The sequence below is a fragment of the Cyprinodon variegatus genome, unplaced genomic scaffold, assembly GCF_000732505.1.
Source record: "Cyprinodon variegatus isolate N-32 unplaced genomic scaffold, C_variegatus-1.0 Scaffold36, whole genome shotgun sequence".
Lineage (NCBI taxonomy): Eukaryota > Metazoa > Chordata > Actinopteri > Cyprinodontiformes > Cyprinodontidae > Cyprinodon > Cyprinodon variegatus.
This window is the reverse complement of record NW_015150489.1, coordinates 950,104-965,382: the sequence shown is the minus strand read 5'-3', so window position 1 is coordinate 965,382 and position 15,279 is coordinate 950,104. Positions and strand designations below refer to the sequence as shown.

Genomic DNA, 15,279 nt, shown 5'->3' with positions numbered 1-15,279 from the left:
CTGCAGCCCATCAACTCATAATCACCTAATTTTGTGTTGTATTTGCTTCCCTCTCTGCCAAATAATCTTTGCTGTTGAAAACTTGAGAGTTCTTTTTGTTTTCTAATTAAACCCCTTCCCCATCCACAGATTACTCTATAAACAGTTGGATTTATCTCCAACAACTCCTCTCAACAGCAGCTTGACTGAAATGTTGCAAAACAAGTCAGGCTTATAATAATTTAGTAAAAAATACCTGTGATTTATGTTGAGCCCAAACACAGAGGCAGAGGGTTCCGCAGTCCTCCTCAGCAGATCAGTCCTGGTCCTGTTTGTTTCCTTCTTTACTAATATGTCTTCTTTGATGAGACTGAGCAAAGTTATGCTTGGCTTGTCTCTTTAAGTGTTCTGCTGCTCAATGAGAAGTTATACTTTATCCGGAACTCCTCAACCTTAATTAGCTGTTGGCTACCTGTAATTCATCATGTACGCCTTCTTTTTACACAAACTTGAAGAAATACTAAGTATTTGAAGTTTCAGTCATTACTGTCTTGTTACTGTTAGCTTTATCAGTACATAACATTTTGGATGGGTTTAAGAGGTTAGATGCATTAAATGGTGCACTAATGATATGGCCTTCTTTATATAAACTGTATTTATTTAGTAGCAGACACAATCTTCTTGTAGATGCACAGGTGATATTTTTAACCAACATTTATTGTCAATGCACAAAATGTACAAATACATGTAATCAAACTGGAGAAATGCATTTTTGTGATAAATTACCTGAGCAAGAAATAAACCTGTAACTTTTACAGGAACCTAATAAGTAAGTAACAGTAGATTTGTTACTGTAATACTAGCCTAACATTAGGCTTGAGATTTAAATATTCTTCAATAGAAATAGAAATGAATAGGCCTGGTTACACAGCACCCTCACTTCGACATTTCGAAGATGTTTCTTATATCCAAGCACACAAATATTAAGAAATTAAACTAAATCTTTCATCTGATAGTTCAATTTATATGTGATTGTTTCATAAAGGTAATATATAAGTTTATTCGAATAAAGGGAACTAGGGAGAACCAAATAAATGACAATAAAATAACAAAGGTCGATTACAAACATTATAAGATGTCAAAATTTATAATCTCATTGCATCAAAGCATCATGAACCAATTTTTCACATTTTTATTAATTTTGGAAATTATTAATCAATAAACTTTTTTTAGTGTTGGATTTTTTATTTAGTTTAGAATGCTTTGGTGCATTTTTTCTGTTTATCTCTCTGTTTTTCTGGGCAATATATTGCAGTTCTGTCCATGTTGGACAGTTTTTCCTGTACATATACACTGCTCTCACCCCAACAAGAATAAACATCAACTTAAACCTGTGTGATGTGAGGTATGAAACATTTTTAACTAACCTTAACATGTTGTAATATGCGTATTAACCAGCTATATAATACTTATATTATACCATGATTGAAACAATATTTTATATGTGTCTATACAAGGCTCCTTCTTAACTATAACTAAAAATAATCAACAGATTAGGAAGTGTATACAATGTTTATTGACAATGTAGTAAATTCCATTCTTATAGTGAGGACAAAAACTCACTTTTTACAGGGCTTCAAGAAGGGGAGAGCTCTTGGTTTCAGGACAGTAGCTGTTAAGAAGGTATGGAGGAGCTGAGACAGTTAGTCGAGAGGTCCAGGCCAGGAGGAGGCTAAGGCTTCTTCTGTGAGTGTGTGCAAACATACACCATCTCCAAGTTGTGCCTTGTAAGCTTTTACAAAATCAACATTTTATGCTCGAGAGGCCATAACTCCATACAGAAAATATTGCATTTCAAAAGCCTTCAAGCAAATCAAACAATAAAGAAAGAACATTTTCAACCATTACAGATGTTATATTTTTGTATTCCTAAAAATCTTACTTAAAAGACGTTGACTCGAAATAGCTTAACTTTTATAACCATCAGGGTGATCATTCTCAATCATTTGAAAATTATACATACACACACACANTATATATATATATATATATATATATATATATATATATATATATGGATATATATAATTAACGAAAAGGCAATATGAGTCACAAACACTTATCCAAAAGTTTTTATTTTACAGTCAAGCTGTAAAAACTTGATATGGAAAACATTCATTCCCTGTATGGTGGCATTTTAACATTACAAAGCTATATCTGTAGCAGACGTCGATTTATTGTGTAAAAGACACTTCAAGAAAAATAAATAAAAATAAACTTGTAAGACTCTGTCTTTAGAAGTACTATGCTGTGTATGATTTTGGTGTAGATATTATAAATAGCAATGTTGGGCTTATAATGGCCACTGAAATCAGTCAAACCCAAGGAAAATAATAAACAATCTCACAAAGTCAAACCATCTTAACAAGAGTCGATCAATATTACTAAATATGCCCAGAGTAGCTAGTGGCATTTCATGACAGGGGCCATATGGTTGTTTCCCAGGGCAGCTAGAATAGCTGGCAGGTGTGTGAAAGGAACCAGCACAAAATAAAGATATTACTTATCTGCTGCCTTTTCTATTTATCTAAAGATTTGTTGCTGGTGAAACACAGAATGTGCTTTGTATAAGACTGCAGAGCTTCTTATTCTGCCACAGAATAAATTATATTCCCTAAATATAGGTCGGTTAGGAGCAGCAGGTACGACTCACCCAGGGTACTGCTCATTTAAAAAGAGTGACTAATACTAGTTAAAATCCTCCTGGTGGGTTAAGACTGAGCCCTGCCTATCATTGAGTGTCCGTTCATTGTTTACGTATATGTGTCTATCTGCTTAAATAAATCATTCATTTGGTTGAAATTTTGTAGCAAATAAATTTTGCAATAAATAGGAATCATATTGATTAATGCAGCTTTACAGTTTTGTGAAACAACATATACTTCAAAGCAGACTATTTACATTGCTTTACATCAGACTGTGCTTTTGCTAAACAAAAAAAATCCAAATTTATTTTTTCTAAACTTTATGTATTTATACAATATATTTTATATATACAAAGTTGAGTAATCTTTATGATCTCCATTCTCGCTGTATTATTTGAATTGTCTCTCCATGTAAATGTTCAATGACTGGCCTGTGATAGCCTTTTCACCAGCACTAAGGGACCACTTACTGTACATCCTCCCTATAAAACACTTCAGGAAATGTATCATTCTTCCGTAACATTAATTTGCTTTTTGATTTTTATTTATTTGCCTCTGTTGTTTTTTTGCTCTTGGACAATGTTTGCTCCTGTGCTTCTTTTTTTTATGTTTATTTAAATTCATTTGGGAGTTATTTATCTTATTGTATTTTTTAAAATGTTTGTTTTATTCATTTGACCTCTCTCTTGTGCTTTTTATTAATTAAAAGCTTCTGATATGAATCTTTATACTGATAAGGCACAATGGGAAATAGCACAAACAAATCAATTTCGGGAACTTTTTCTTGCCCATAATTCACGGTCTTCAATGAAAAAAAAAAATATCTAAACATTTTTTTGCAAAGTTTTAGGGAGTGGAAAATCAATTAAAAAATGGTTTAATATTGTAGTAAACAGCAGTGAGGTAAAGTTAGGTAATATTGAGAAGCTTAGTGTCAGTAATAAGGCAATGGTTGATAATCTGCAGGGTAATTGTCAATGGAATTCATTTAAAACCTTTGAAACGTCTTATTTTAAATGCATTCTATAAATACATAGTATTCCATTTTCATGAATCAACCATAGTTTTAAGCTATATTTGAAAAAAAAAACATGCAATTCACATATTTATACTATTAATGTAATCTGAGATGACTAAGGACAGATAAATGTTTGTAAAAGAAAAAGTAAACCTTTGATATGGTTTTTAATATCTGGCGGGGTCTGAAGAACACATGCAATTACTCATTCAGATGTCTTGTTCTTAATTTTGACTTGCCTTTTTTTACTTAGTTATTGAGAGTAATAAACCACTGGAACAACACTGTTTATGTGACCTGAATATTGAAGGTATTTATTATTTTAATGCATTATTTTAAAGCCTTTCAGTTTTTCTTAAAGGCTGTTTATGGGCGATCATTTAATGTCTCTGATTATACTGGCTACAAATGTGTAATGCTAATCAAAGAACATAATATTTCTAGGAGAAAAAAAACACCTTGATTAGCCTTGTTTCTTCTGAATGGATGCGTAGGCAGCTTATTTGCAGCACAAACAAATTATAAACAGTTTCAACCTATATCCTCCATACAGATAATGTGGGCGAGGTCTGATGTAGGGAGCACAGCCTTCTCATTCTTTCAATGAAAATATTATCTTGATTGCAAACCAGTGCAATCAACAGTCAGACCAAAGAGGAGTTTTGTTTGGGTGTATAAAGATTCATTTTGGCTGTATCAATATATTTTGTTTCTCCCTGTTTGGACAAATAAAGTGAAAAAAATGTATTGTGGATACAATTGAGTAATTTAACTGGCCTTTCAACCACCATATGTGCAGCATTACTCTAACTTTACGTTTAGGGCTAAATAGAATGTTCTGGGAAAGATAACTTTCTGATTAATTTAAATGATGAGACAGAAGGTGTCCTCAGGAAAACATGTAAAGAAGTACCTAAGAGGAGAATGACATCTGTGGGCATCAATGTACAGCTGCCTTTACAAAGGAAACACCATATATTTTGTTTACCTCTTCATATCAGGGGTCACATTGTCAAACTGCGTACTCCCCTAGCTGTTGTTATTGCTAAAAGTAGTCTTGTTCTCTTATGGGGAACAAAGAGTGTTACCATATGCTAAGAATGGCCTGTTCTTACATTCACTCGTCATAAATAGAAGACCAAAATAAACAGCAATTGTATGGTAAAGCTGCAAGAGTTCACTTGAAACTGAGATGAGAGTAAGATATTCCGCTCAATCAAAACAACTTATTTTTTCCTTTAATCATTGTTATCAGTTACAGTGAACCTTTCATAAACACTAAATATAGATATTTTGTGAATTAACTATTTCCAGAGGTCATGCTAAGGTAATATTACAAAAAATGATCCTTAAAGTGTTTTCAGTTAGGCATGAGGCACATGCTCCACAGTGTGTTGTTGTTGCTGCATCTCTCACCATGGTCCAAAACAGCATCAATCTCATTCACCATGGTGCAAAACAGTGTGCCATTGCACAACATGTTCTAAAGAATGCATTCTGAAGCTGTGTAACAGCGTATAGGAGGGAAACACGTTTTGTTGTTGGCAACAATGTTGTCCATAGACATTAATATGCAGTGATATGCTCATGAGGCATTTCCCCCTTGTGGTCTGGAGCAATTCTGTCCTACTAAGCTAGTTTGCAGCTGTTTTAACTTGCTGTTGTTTTTGCAGATTGCACCATCTCTCCTTTGCATGTACAAACAGGCTTAAATTGGAAGGCAATTGAGAATGGACCTCCATGTTGCTTAATACATAAGCACTACAACGAACAGATTTCTTTGACAGACTCCTGGATAGGTCTTAAAAACATCTTAAAAACACTAAGCGAAAGTCCAGTTGCCTTCCAATTTAAGCCTGTTTGTGATTGTCACAGCCCAGAAGACTGATAATTTACACACGCATATTCCTTTGCATGGATTTGTATATTATTATCCTTTATGTATTTCCAGCGGGTTTTGTGTTTGCAGTATGTTTTAAATGTTTGTGTATTTTTCTTATTTTTATGTTTCGAGTGTCATTTTGGTGTTTTCAGCACTTTTTGAATTTGCTTTGAAATAATCTCTTTGCAGAACATTTGCACCCTTTGGGGAACATCCTAAAGGATGACTATAACTTGCAACACTATTTTAACTGACTGAATAGTAATGTACATTACAACTGTAGCCATAGGTTGCTGGTTGGTTCGCTGTGGTGAATGACACAGAAGATATTCTAGGAGTAGTACACAGCCCTTTTAAAAACCTCCATAGTGTGCTTTTTTATAATAACCAAATGTACTGCACTCAGGAAACATTCAAATCAAGTCCTTCACACTAGATAAATCCCTTTTTATATCTTCATTTTTTAAACTTAGTATGAGCTTAAGAGTTTAATAACAACTTTCTATATGTGCTCTGCATTATTGCCTGAGTTTATCCCAGATATTATTATTATGGCTACGTTCACACTGCAGGCCTAAATGCTCAATTCAGATTTTTTGTGATATGTGATTGTTTTGTGTGGTTTTTCACATTCCCAAATACATGTGACTTGTATATGATCTCCTGAGTGAACTGCGTTGATAAAACTTAAGTGTCCCACATGCGCAGTAGAGGGCGTAATGATGACAACTGTGCTCTTTGTTTATCGAAATAAACATTGATGGAAGTGTTGGACCACATCTTATAATCTATTATTTATTTTAGCATTAATTTCGCAATGTTTTCAAGAAGGTCGAAAAGAATGACTGGTCTTCACATGATCGTATACCATGGGTGCTGTTTTTTTTTGCCGCATCTGCATAGCAACAAGCAGAACAGTGATCTTTGTCGAGTATTTATGATGTTCAGGTCAGATGAATGCCACCTAACTATTTTGACACAGCTGGCATTTGAAAAAATCAGATCTGTTTTCTTCAGATTGTCATGAAAATATGAAATACAGGTCACAAATTGCTTACAAATCGGATTTGGGTCATTTCAGGCTGCAGTGTGAACGTAGCCCGTAATTCTTCAGGAAAATTATGCTATGTTAAATAATAATGGACATCCAAAATTTAGAGTTTTAGAAAATTAGAATATAACATAAATTAATAGAAAAGGGATAGCTAAGGGGAAAATGCGTGGCTTCTAGTGATTTACAGAAAAGTTAATTTAGGACCCCTGAGCTACACTTCTTCCTCACAAGCCCAAAGTAAGACACTTGTCCCATGTGTATGAGTAATGTGGATCTTGATGTGGTAATGTTAACCTCAGTAAGGGCCTTGTTTAGCTCCCACTAATTTTCTAATTGATTTAATTAAGTTCTCCTTTTGCTTGTACCCCTTTTCCCACCACCCTTTTTCCTTTAAAGTTTCTGTGATAATGCTTGAATACAGCACTCTGTTACCTATTAGTCTCTTTAGCATTAATTTTGGTGGCTTTACAATCTCTACTCTGGTCTCAGTGACTGTTTTCTGTACACCTTACAAACCCACAGTCTTTCCCATGAAGGTATAGCCTTCTGGCAAGACTGAGAGACTACAGTAAGGCCAAATAAAACAAAAAACATTCGCAGCTGTGTAGATTGGTCTTATTATAGGGTGTAACGGCATAAATTGAATTGTCAATGTTTTTAAAAAATAAAAATTTTCTGAGTCAATACATTGTGGGTTCAGATTATCTTAAAGCCATACTTAGGATTAATATTAGTAGAAATAAAGAATTTGTACATTTTCCTCTATATGTAATGGATGTATATAATATATGGACCTGCAATGTATGAAAGCAGATATAAAAAATGTTGAGCTATTTTACATTTTTGAGATTTTTTATGTTCTTTTAGGTAATGTCTGATAACCATGTTCGGCTTTAGTCAGTTAATCTACTTACAAAATCTTGATATTTTATACTATTTTGTCAATTTTTTTCCTCAACTCTGTCTGGATTTTGATTTGCAGCAGATCAAACAGAAATTTTGGTTTTGTGGTAGTTTTCTCTTCTTTTTGTGATTTTACAGAAGAAGAAGTCCAACTGACAAAGATGTCTGAAAAATACAATGATGTAATACCACCAATTTCACACACTAGAAAAAGTTTTAAAAAACATTGGTTTTATAAAATTCACCTTTTATCATACAAGAAATGGTGAATCTTAAGTATTTTCTGTGAACTTCTTTGAGCAATTTCATGCAGTTTGATGGATTAGTGGTATTGTGTAGTCTTTGAAATGATTATGGTGAGAAAACCCTGTTGACCTGGGGTGATAACATAGCTTTCGTCAACATAACTTTGAAGTTGTTTTATCTCAGTTTATATCTAATTGACTGATGAATATAAAGTTTGAATGAGCATAATAAATTAACAAAAAGGCAAACAAACCTAAACATCACAATACAGAATAAAACAAAAGCATGTAACACTTTAAACAAATATTTAGGAACAGGCACCTTATAAGTCTGTAATCTCTTATACATAAGGTTGTTTTGTGTTACCCAGCAAAGATTGTGTTCCAATAAATTATGGATCTAGTCTTGAACACAGCAGTTTCATCCAGCTTTAAAAAGAAAATATATATAAAGTCACTCAAACACATACAATAAATTCTTATTTGATTTAGCTGCACTTGCTTTTACTTTTGTGATTTGTGTTTAATTGACATAGTAAAGCCAGTAAATAATGTTAAAGAAGGAAAAAACCGTAGGGAAGATCATCCGTGACCATTTGTCAATAGAGTTTACATCAGTCAAATCTGGAATGTTTACTTTCAGCTGAGAGGCCCGCCTCCGTAGTCGGCTTTTCTTTTGAGTCATGTGGCGATCCAGAGCATTTCGCCCAAAGTTGTGTCTTGCCAGCCCTGATTTGCGATATTGCAGATTTGAGCTGTCGTATGTTAACATGGTATTCCGTGGATCATTGAGACCTAGAGCCAGCTCTGTGACACCCATGTCGTTCTTGATATCCAAGGTACCCAAGAGGATGTTTTCATGTGAGTCCATCTGTCCAGGAAAAAAAAACAATTATCTCCCCCCCTTGCAAATATAAACTGAATGCATAAATGTGTAAATGTATGTGTATGTACATAAAAATATTAAAAACTCTCTTCCAAAAAAGACTATTTTAATATAAAACATTTGACCTGATTGTTTATGTATTATTAACCCAGGGGATTAATGGAATCACATAAGGTTCAGATATATTTCACAAACACAAGATTTTATTTACTATTACTTTATATTTAGATTTAAAGACTTTTTTGTGTACCTTGTTTTTTTGATCACCAAGTCCAAGCGCAGCATCATCCATAAAGATTGGCTCCCATATTGAATCATGGCCAGCTAGGTCTCTCTGTTTCATTCTTGCGTAAAGCGTATCATCTCTGCCAACTACATTTCCCACAAGCCACTGCAGACAAGTGTGAAATACAAACAAACAAAAAGACATCCAAGTTCCAAATTATAGTGAAGAATAAGCAGAGCAGCAAGTATTCACTGTTAAACCATGCTCCAAATTTTGAAAACAAACTTTTACTGACGTTGCCTTTTAGTGGAAGCCTTATTTAACAATACACTTCTCATATTTGCTTAAGAGATCATATTAGTCTAAATCTTGTTTAGTTATTTAGTTATAAAGTACCTAATTACAACAAATTCCACCTTGCATCAATTCCCAGTGATAGCCATCTCCACCCATGGCTCTGAACCCAGTAAGAGAGTAAATGAGGTAATCTGTGGTTTAGGATTTCTGGAAGGTTTCAATCTCTGAGGCCAGCGCACTCCCATCACATCAGACTGTTCTCCCATGATACATTTGTCTCAGATAAGTTTTTTTTTCTGCCTTAAAAAAAAAAAAATCTGCTTTTTTTATATTACACTGTCACAAGTACAGAGCAATGAAATTAACTTTCTACATTTAACCCATCCCCTTGGGGAGCAGTGGGCTGCCACCATGCGGTGCCCGGGGAGCAGTGTGGTGTTAAGAGTCTTGCTCAGGGAGCCAGTGTGGCAGTCCATGGGAGAGGGGCTTGAACTCAGAATATCTGGATTCCTTGCACAATGCCCTAACCACTAGGCCACACTCCCCTACTAGTTTACAAGGTTACAGCTGTTTACACCTCAATTGTGTCAACCTGGCCCAAAGGTCAACATATTTTTAGTTTTATATGTAAGTAATCATTTTTACATTATTTGAGATATACTAATGTGAGAAAAAAAGGAATTTTTAGCAATATATTGTGTGGAGAGGGAAATGACATCTCCCAAGTCAATATATAAAATGTAAAATATCATAGTTCTTTAGATATTTATACAGACGGGTCCAAGGAAGAAAAAAGAGAAAAAGAAATGTATTTTAAAACTGAGTGTAAGTTTAGTGAGAAGATTACCTGACCAGATGTTTGTGTACACAACAGAGATGATGGCAAATATTTTAGGACTTCGACAGAAGCAAAACCAGATGAACAACTGTGCTGTACTGATTCTTCTACATAAATATGTTATATATTATGATCTACAAAGTGAAAGCCTCAATCTTTATGTTTGCGTTGCCTTAGAAATTGCAATTTATAATTAAATAGGAGCAATTTGCGCATCTATGGAGGCAGACACTTTGCGCTATGGCAGCGCAGAGCTGACAAACTAGTGACTGTAGAGATTGCCATTCAACGATAATGTGAGTACAGCAAATTCGGCCTATATAAATTCTTTATCCTACACAGATATTAAAATACTTTCCACTAGGGATGTCACAATCGGATATTAATATCTGATATTGGCCAGATATTAACCAAAAAATGAATATCCAATTGTAGCGATATTTTCTTGCTGATAGAAACACTCTCCTTCTGTCAAATTTTTTCAACAACTATTGTTGTTGACTTTTCTTTCTTGTTTTAGTGATATTACCTTACCAAGCCTTTTCTAAAATTACGCAATGTAAGTTATAAGAAAACTGGTGTGATTTGTGCTAATATTATGGTACTGGATCAGTATCAGACTATTTTCAAAGCTGTAGTATCGGTAAGATAGCGGAAATAAAAAAGTTGTATCGAGAAACTTTACCCTTACTATGTACACTAGACTTCTACCTGTCAATCTGCAATACTCAGAAATTTGCCGATTTTCATGTGATTGGCGACATCTCGGTCATTATGAAGGCGACTGATTTCGAACGCTATTTGTTTTGTTTTTTATGAGTTTTTCTCTGAGCTTTTTATGTTTTACACATTTTAAAGAAGTAAGGTGAGACGGCTTTCTGGAAATGTGACAGGAGCAGCGGAAACAATCAGTGCGAGAAAACCATTAGAGAGAGTGGCCCCCTCTGGATCTACGTACAGTAAGGTACCGAAGCAATAGAGGCAGCAGCTTGGCGGTGCCAACTCAGAAAGAGAACGGAGGAGCACAGCTGTAGATTGGAGAAGTCTGCAAGGCAAATAGTGCGCTGAAGGCAGGGCAGTGGCTACGGCTGTCCAGGGCTAACTATAGAGGCTAACTATCAAATGACCCACAGTGTTGCGGCTGTCATACATCAATAGTCTGCCAGAAGTAATGAAAGTTATTTTTTTTGTGCGGCTCGGTACCAAATGACACACACAGACTGGTACCAGGCCTGGGCCCGGGGGTTGGGTATCACTGAGGGATATCAATAAGGGATTTAAAGAGATCTCAAAGGAACCAGAAATTATCCAGTCTTCAACATAGCGAAACAGATGCATAACATTCATAACAGCTGCCCCTAAGTTTTTTTGAAAAGCAGACCATAGGAAGTTAAAAATATCTTCTACAACACATAATCAATAATGTAAGTAGAATTTTACCTTATTTGCATCCATCCTCATCTTTTCATTGTTTGCTGTTGCTGTTTTCTCAGCTGCTTTTTTCTGACGCTGAGGACCCTGGCCAAAGAAGATGTAGTTCACCAGTGCATACTCCAGCAGAGCCATGAAGACAAATACAAAGCAGCCCATGAGGTACATGTCAATGGCCTTGACATAAGGGATTTTGGGAAGGGTCTCTCTCAGGTGGGTGTTAATCGTTGTCATGGTGAGCACCGTGGTAATACCTGTTGAAGAAGAATCCTTTAATAAAATAAAGAACAAAAACTAACACTGGAATTTTACTTTTTGTAGCTTCCCAACAAGGTATATCACAGATAAATAACAATATTTTTAGAAAAAGACATTTTAAAATAAAAAAAAGCAAACCAGTGCCATTTTATAATAAGATTACAACTACTTCCATTGCTGTTTTGGCTAGATGTGTTCTACGGACACCAAAGAGGATTTAGAATTTCTTATTCATTAAAAGCGCTATGATCAATCACACAAAGGTCATTTTAAACTAATTTGACAGTTACAGTTATTTATTCATTTATTATTCCTTTATCTAAGTAAGATTAAAAGAGTTTTTGATAAAAGGGTTACCTAAGGAGACATTAAGTAAGTTTTAACAAAAAAATATCTTTAAAATAACCTTTTTATTTGATCCTTTACTACTGAAACATCGTTTGATGGGCAGACTGACACCTCAGTTGTTCATTGCCGATGCATCTATAAGCATGTTGCCTATTTTGCCTGAATAAACTTCGGGTCAGAAGTTCCCACGCTGTTGTGCAGATGTGACATTAAGTGCATTCATGTTAAATACGTCCAATCTAGCAAACAATTGAAGCAATATATTCAAGATGCATTGTGTGGACACTAAGAAGTGCTTGGAATCTAGCTCGACTCAGACACCAATGGTAACTCTGGTTAAGGTGAAACTTTGGCCACAGATGACAGAGTAATTACTGTGCCCAAACATCCGCTCTAACGCCTAAATCCCTCAATCACTATATAGAGCAGGTACTATACAGTGGAGATTATAGTGAACTCAGTTAACTGACCGTTCGGACAAATGATCACTGCTATTTGCGCTCTTGGTCATGTAACTCCTCCTTCACTGCGCGGTGCCTGCGCCATCTTTTTTATTAGTCACTTAATGCTTCGCGAGGAGAGCTCTCAGCACAAAGCATTCTGGGATATATCTGCCTCTTCTGAGTTCTTTCTTTTCTTCTATTTAACTTCGTAGACTCTTTTCTTCTTACCACCCTCTCCCATTTTCAAAGAACCACAGTCAGAAAGGTGAGCTTCAATGACTGTCTGAAACCTTAGATAACTTCACATACGCCAGAAAGTGCGCAGAAAAATATAGCTAATCCGCCCGGCAATAAAATATCATCCGCTATATCTTTAAGAACTGAATAACTATGGGATCCTCTCATCTAAATAAATTTTCGAATTAGTGTGACCAAAAAGAAGGTAATGCGCATTTTCAAGATAAAAAAAAATTATGATACAAATTATTAACAACTAGTTAATACTACAAAGCAATAAATTCAGGCAGAAGAAACTATTCAAAATAATACACATTATGGAACTAACCCTAGGTAATTTATACATGTTAGAACTCGCAAACAACATCCACTGACAATATATATATTTTCCATCTTTGAATAGCTGACTCTTGGTGGTTAGAGAAAAATGCAACTGAAGTGAGGATAGAGTAACTTTACTGGGATATTTATGAAACAAAATTATTTTTCCCCCCCAAAAAAATTTGTTTTTCTAATTTTTTTAAATTTTTTTATGAGACTCAAGTTAATGCAACACAGTAAATGTAAGTGGTTAATAGCCATAACCACTCATATGTGCTCTTTCTTGTCTAATGTTTACTAGTGTTTTTTTCAATGGCAAACATTTCACTTACTGTATAGACATCATGAATAGTTCTTTTAGGTAATTTTTCCAATTAACTTTTCATCAATTCATCAATTCATCACTTTGTTTCCTTTGAATACAAATATTCCAGTTTATAGTAATCCATTTCTTTTTGCCACTTCTTTACCTAGACATATCTAGGTTGAGCAGCAGCTCTTATCCATCCCTAAAAATTGAAAATACAGAAAACTGCTGTTGAAGTAAGGTTGAATTAGATTGGGGTGAAAAGGTTAAGTATCTATTATTAGAGCAGTAAGTATAAAGTTTAGCAAAACTGTAACAAAAGCAAACAAGGCTGGAGGAGACATTAACACATTAATATTGCAAACACATGCAATCAGCAGAATGACACGTCACAGCAAAAATCTATAACACCTGAAACCATTTAAGATTTATTCTCACACCCTCTTTAGGGTAGCTACTAAATCTGAAGTGTCCTTTAGGAATAGTTTGGAAAGCATAATGTTTTAGTGTATTATACGTTTTTAGAAAATCTGGGTAGGAGCTTCTAAAATACCGGAAAATCCTCCAACAGGCAACTTCTTTATAGAAAAAAAGGTAATTCTTGCCACAAAAAATGTCTTCTTTTTTGCTATTATAAACTGTCACACTTGACATTATGTTCTCCAAGATTTTTGTAAAGGCTGAACAACACAAACACACATTAACCATTCAGGTTTCACACATCTACTTTAATGCCCCTAAATTAGGCCAGAGTAAAGTGGTGCCTAAATTTGGTGGGGAAAGGAGTATGAACAAATATTTCCCAACACTGTTAACCCCCATCCATTACAGAACACTACTTGTTGTGTTTTTGTTTTTTCTTTCTCCAACCCATGCCTTTTCACAGAATGCAGCTCAGCTGTCAATCAGTAAAATTGAGGCTTAAAATAAGAGGCTTCTAAAGGCTGCAAAACCTGACAACAACCATACACTTATTTTACAAAAGAAGGATAGTTAAACTGCTAAATAACTAAGCGAAATCTAAGTTGCTGAATTAACTGAAATTGAGGCATTTTAATCCCCTCAAAATTCATTTGGAATTACTTATTTTTGAATGAAAAAGGTTTAAATTAATGTCTTATTCGGTTGGTAAAATATTCATTGTATGTGCTCACCCAGAGCCACTCTCGCAGCAGAGGCATCATAGTTGATCCAGAAAGAGACCCAAGACAAGATGGTGATGAGGATAGAAGGCATGTATGTCTGCAGGATAAAATATCCAATATTCCTCTTTAACTTGAAACTCAGGGAAAGACGTGGATAGGAACCTGGTCAGAAAAAATGAGAGGAAGGGAAAAAGAAAAAAAAATCCCACTTTGCATGACAACATTCTCTTACTTACATGTCTAGCGACAAACATATTATACCTTGTAACTACTTCCTAATTCTTCAGGTGCAAGCAGATTACCATTACCTTAAAAAAACATGTAATAGTTCTTAACAAATCTAATAAGTTAGGATGACAGCTATTAAAGGGGATAAAATTCAATAAACAAACATCTTGCTTGTGTTTAAAATGATATACATGATTATTTTACTCTGTTGTCTCTCCCAACCATCTGATAAAAAGTGAAAAATAAAAAGTATCAAATAATAAAATCAAACAACATAATTGCATTTGAGAGCACAATTAGAATCATCACCAAATTACTTAAACTGTCAACGTGACCCATCAAAAAGAGTGGAATGGGTTGGACAAGACAACTTTTTCCTAGTTTGCTATTAGTCTGAGGTCAATATATTCACTGAAAATTATGAACAATAAAATGTTTCAATTAATTTACCACACAATTGCAGCTTAAAACTCCATCCTTATTTTGGTTTAAATATATATATATATATATATATATATATATATATAT

At 34.5% G+C, this 15,279-nt stretch overlaps 1 protein-coding gene across 1 annotated transcript in view; it reads right to left on the bottom strand.

Annotated features, from left to right (window-relative positions):
- Positions 1 to 4,707: 4,707 nt before the first annotated feature.
- The window catches only part of LOC107104530 (gamma-aminobutyric acid receptor subunit beta-2-like), a 56,348-nt gene continuing 45,776 nt past the window's right edge, over positions 4,708 to 15,279 (bottom strand). Inside the window, exons 7-10 of the mRNA XM_015404543.1 lie at positions 14,533 to 14,685; positions 11,474 to 11,718; positions 8,923 to 9,063; positions 4,708 to 8,657 (exon numbers count right to left, since the gene is read on the bottom strand). Of these exons, the coding sequence (XP_015260029.1) occupies positions 8,310 to 8,657; positions 8,923 to 9,063; positions 11,474 to 11,718; positions 14,533 to 14,685 (887 nt within the window). The 3' untranslated portion in view covers positions 4,708 to 8,309. The remainder of the gene's footprint in view (positions 8,658 to 8,922; positions 9,064 to 11,473; positions 11,719 to 14,532; positions 14,686 to 15,279) is intronic.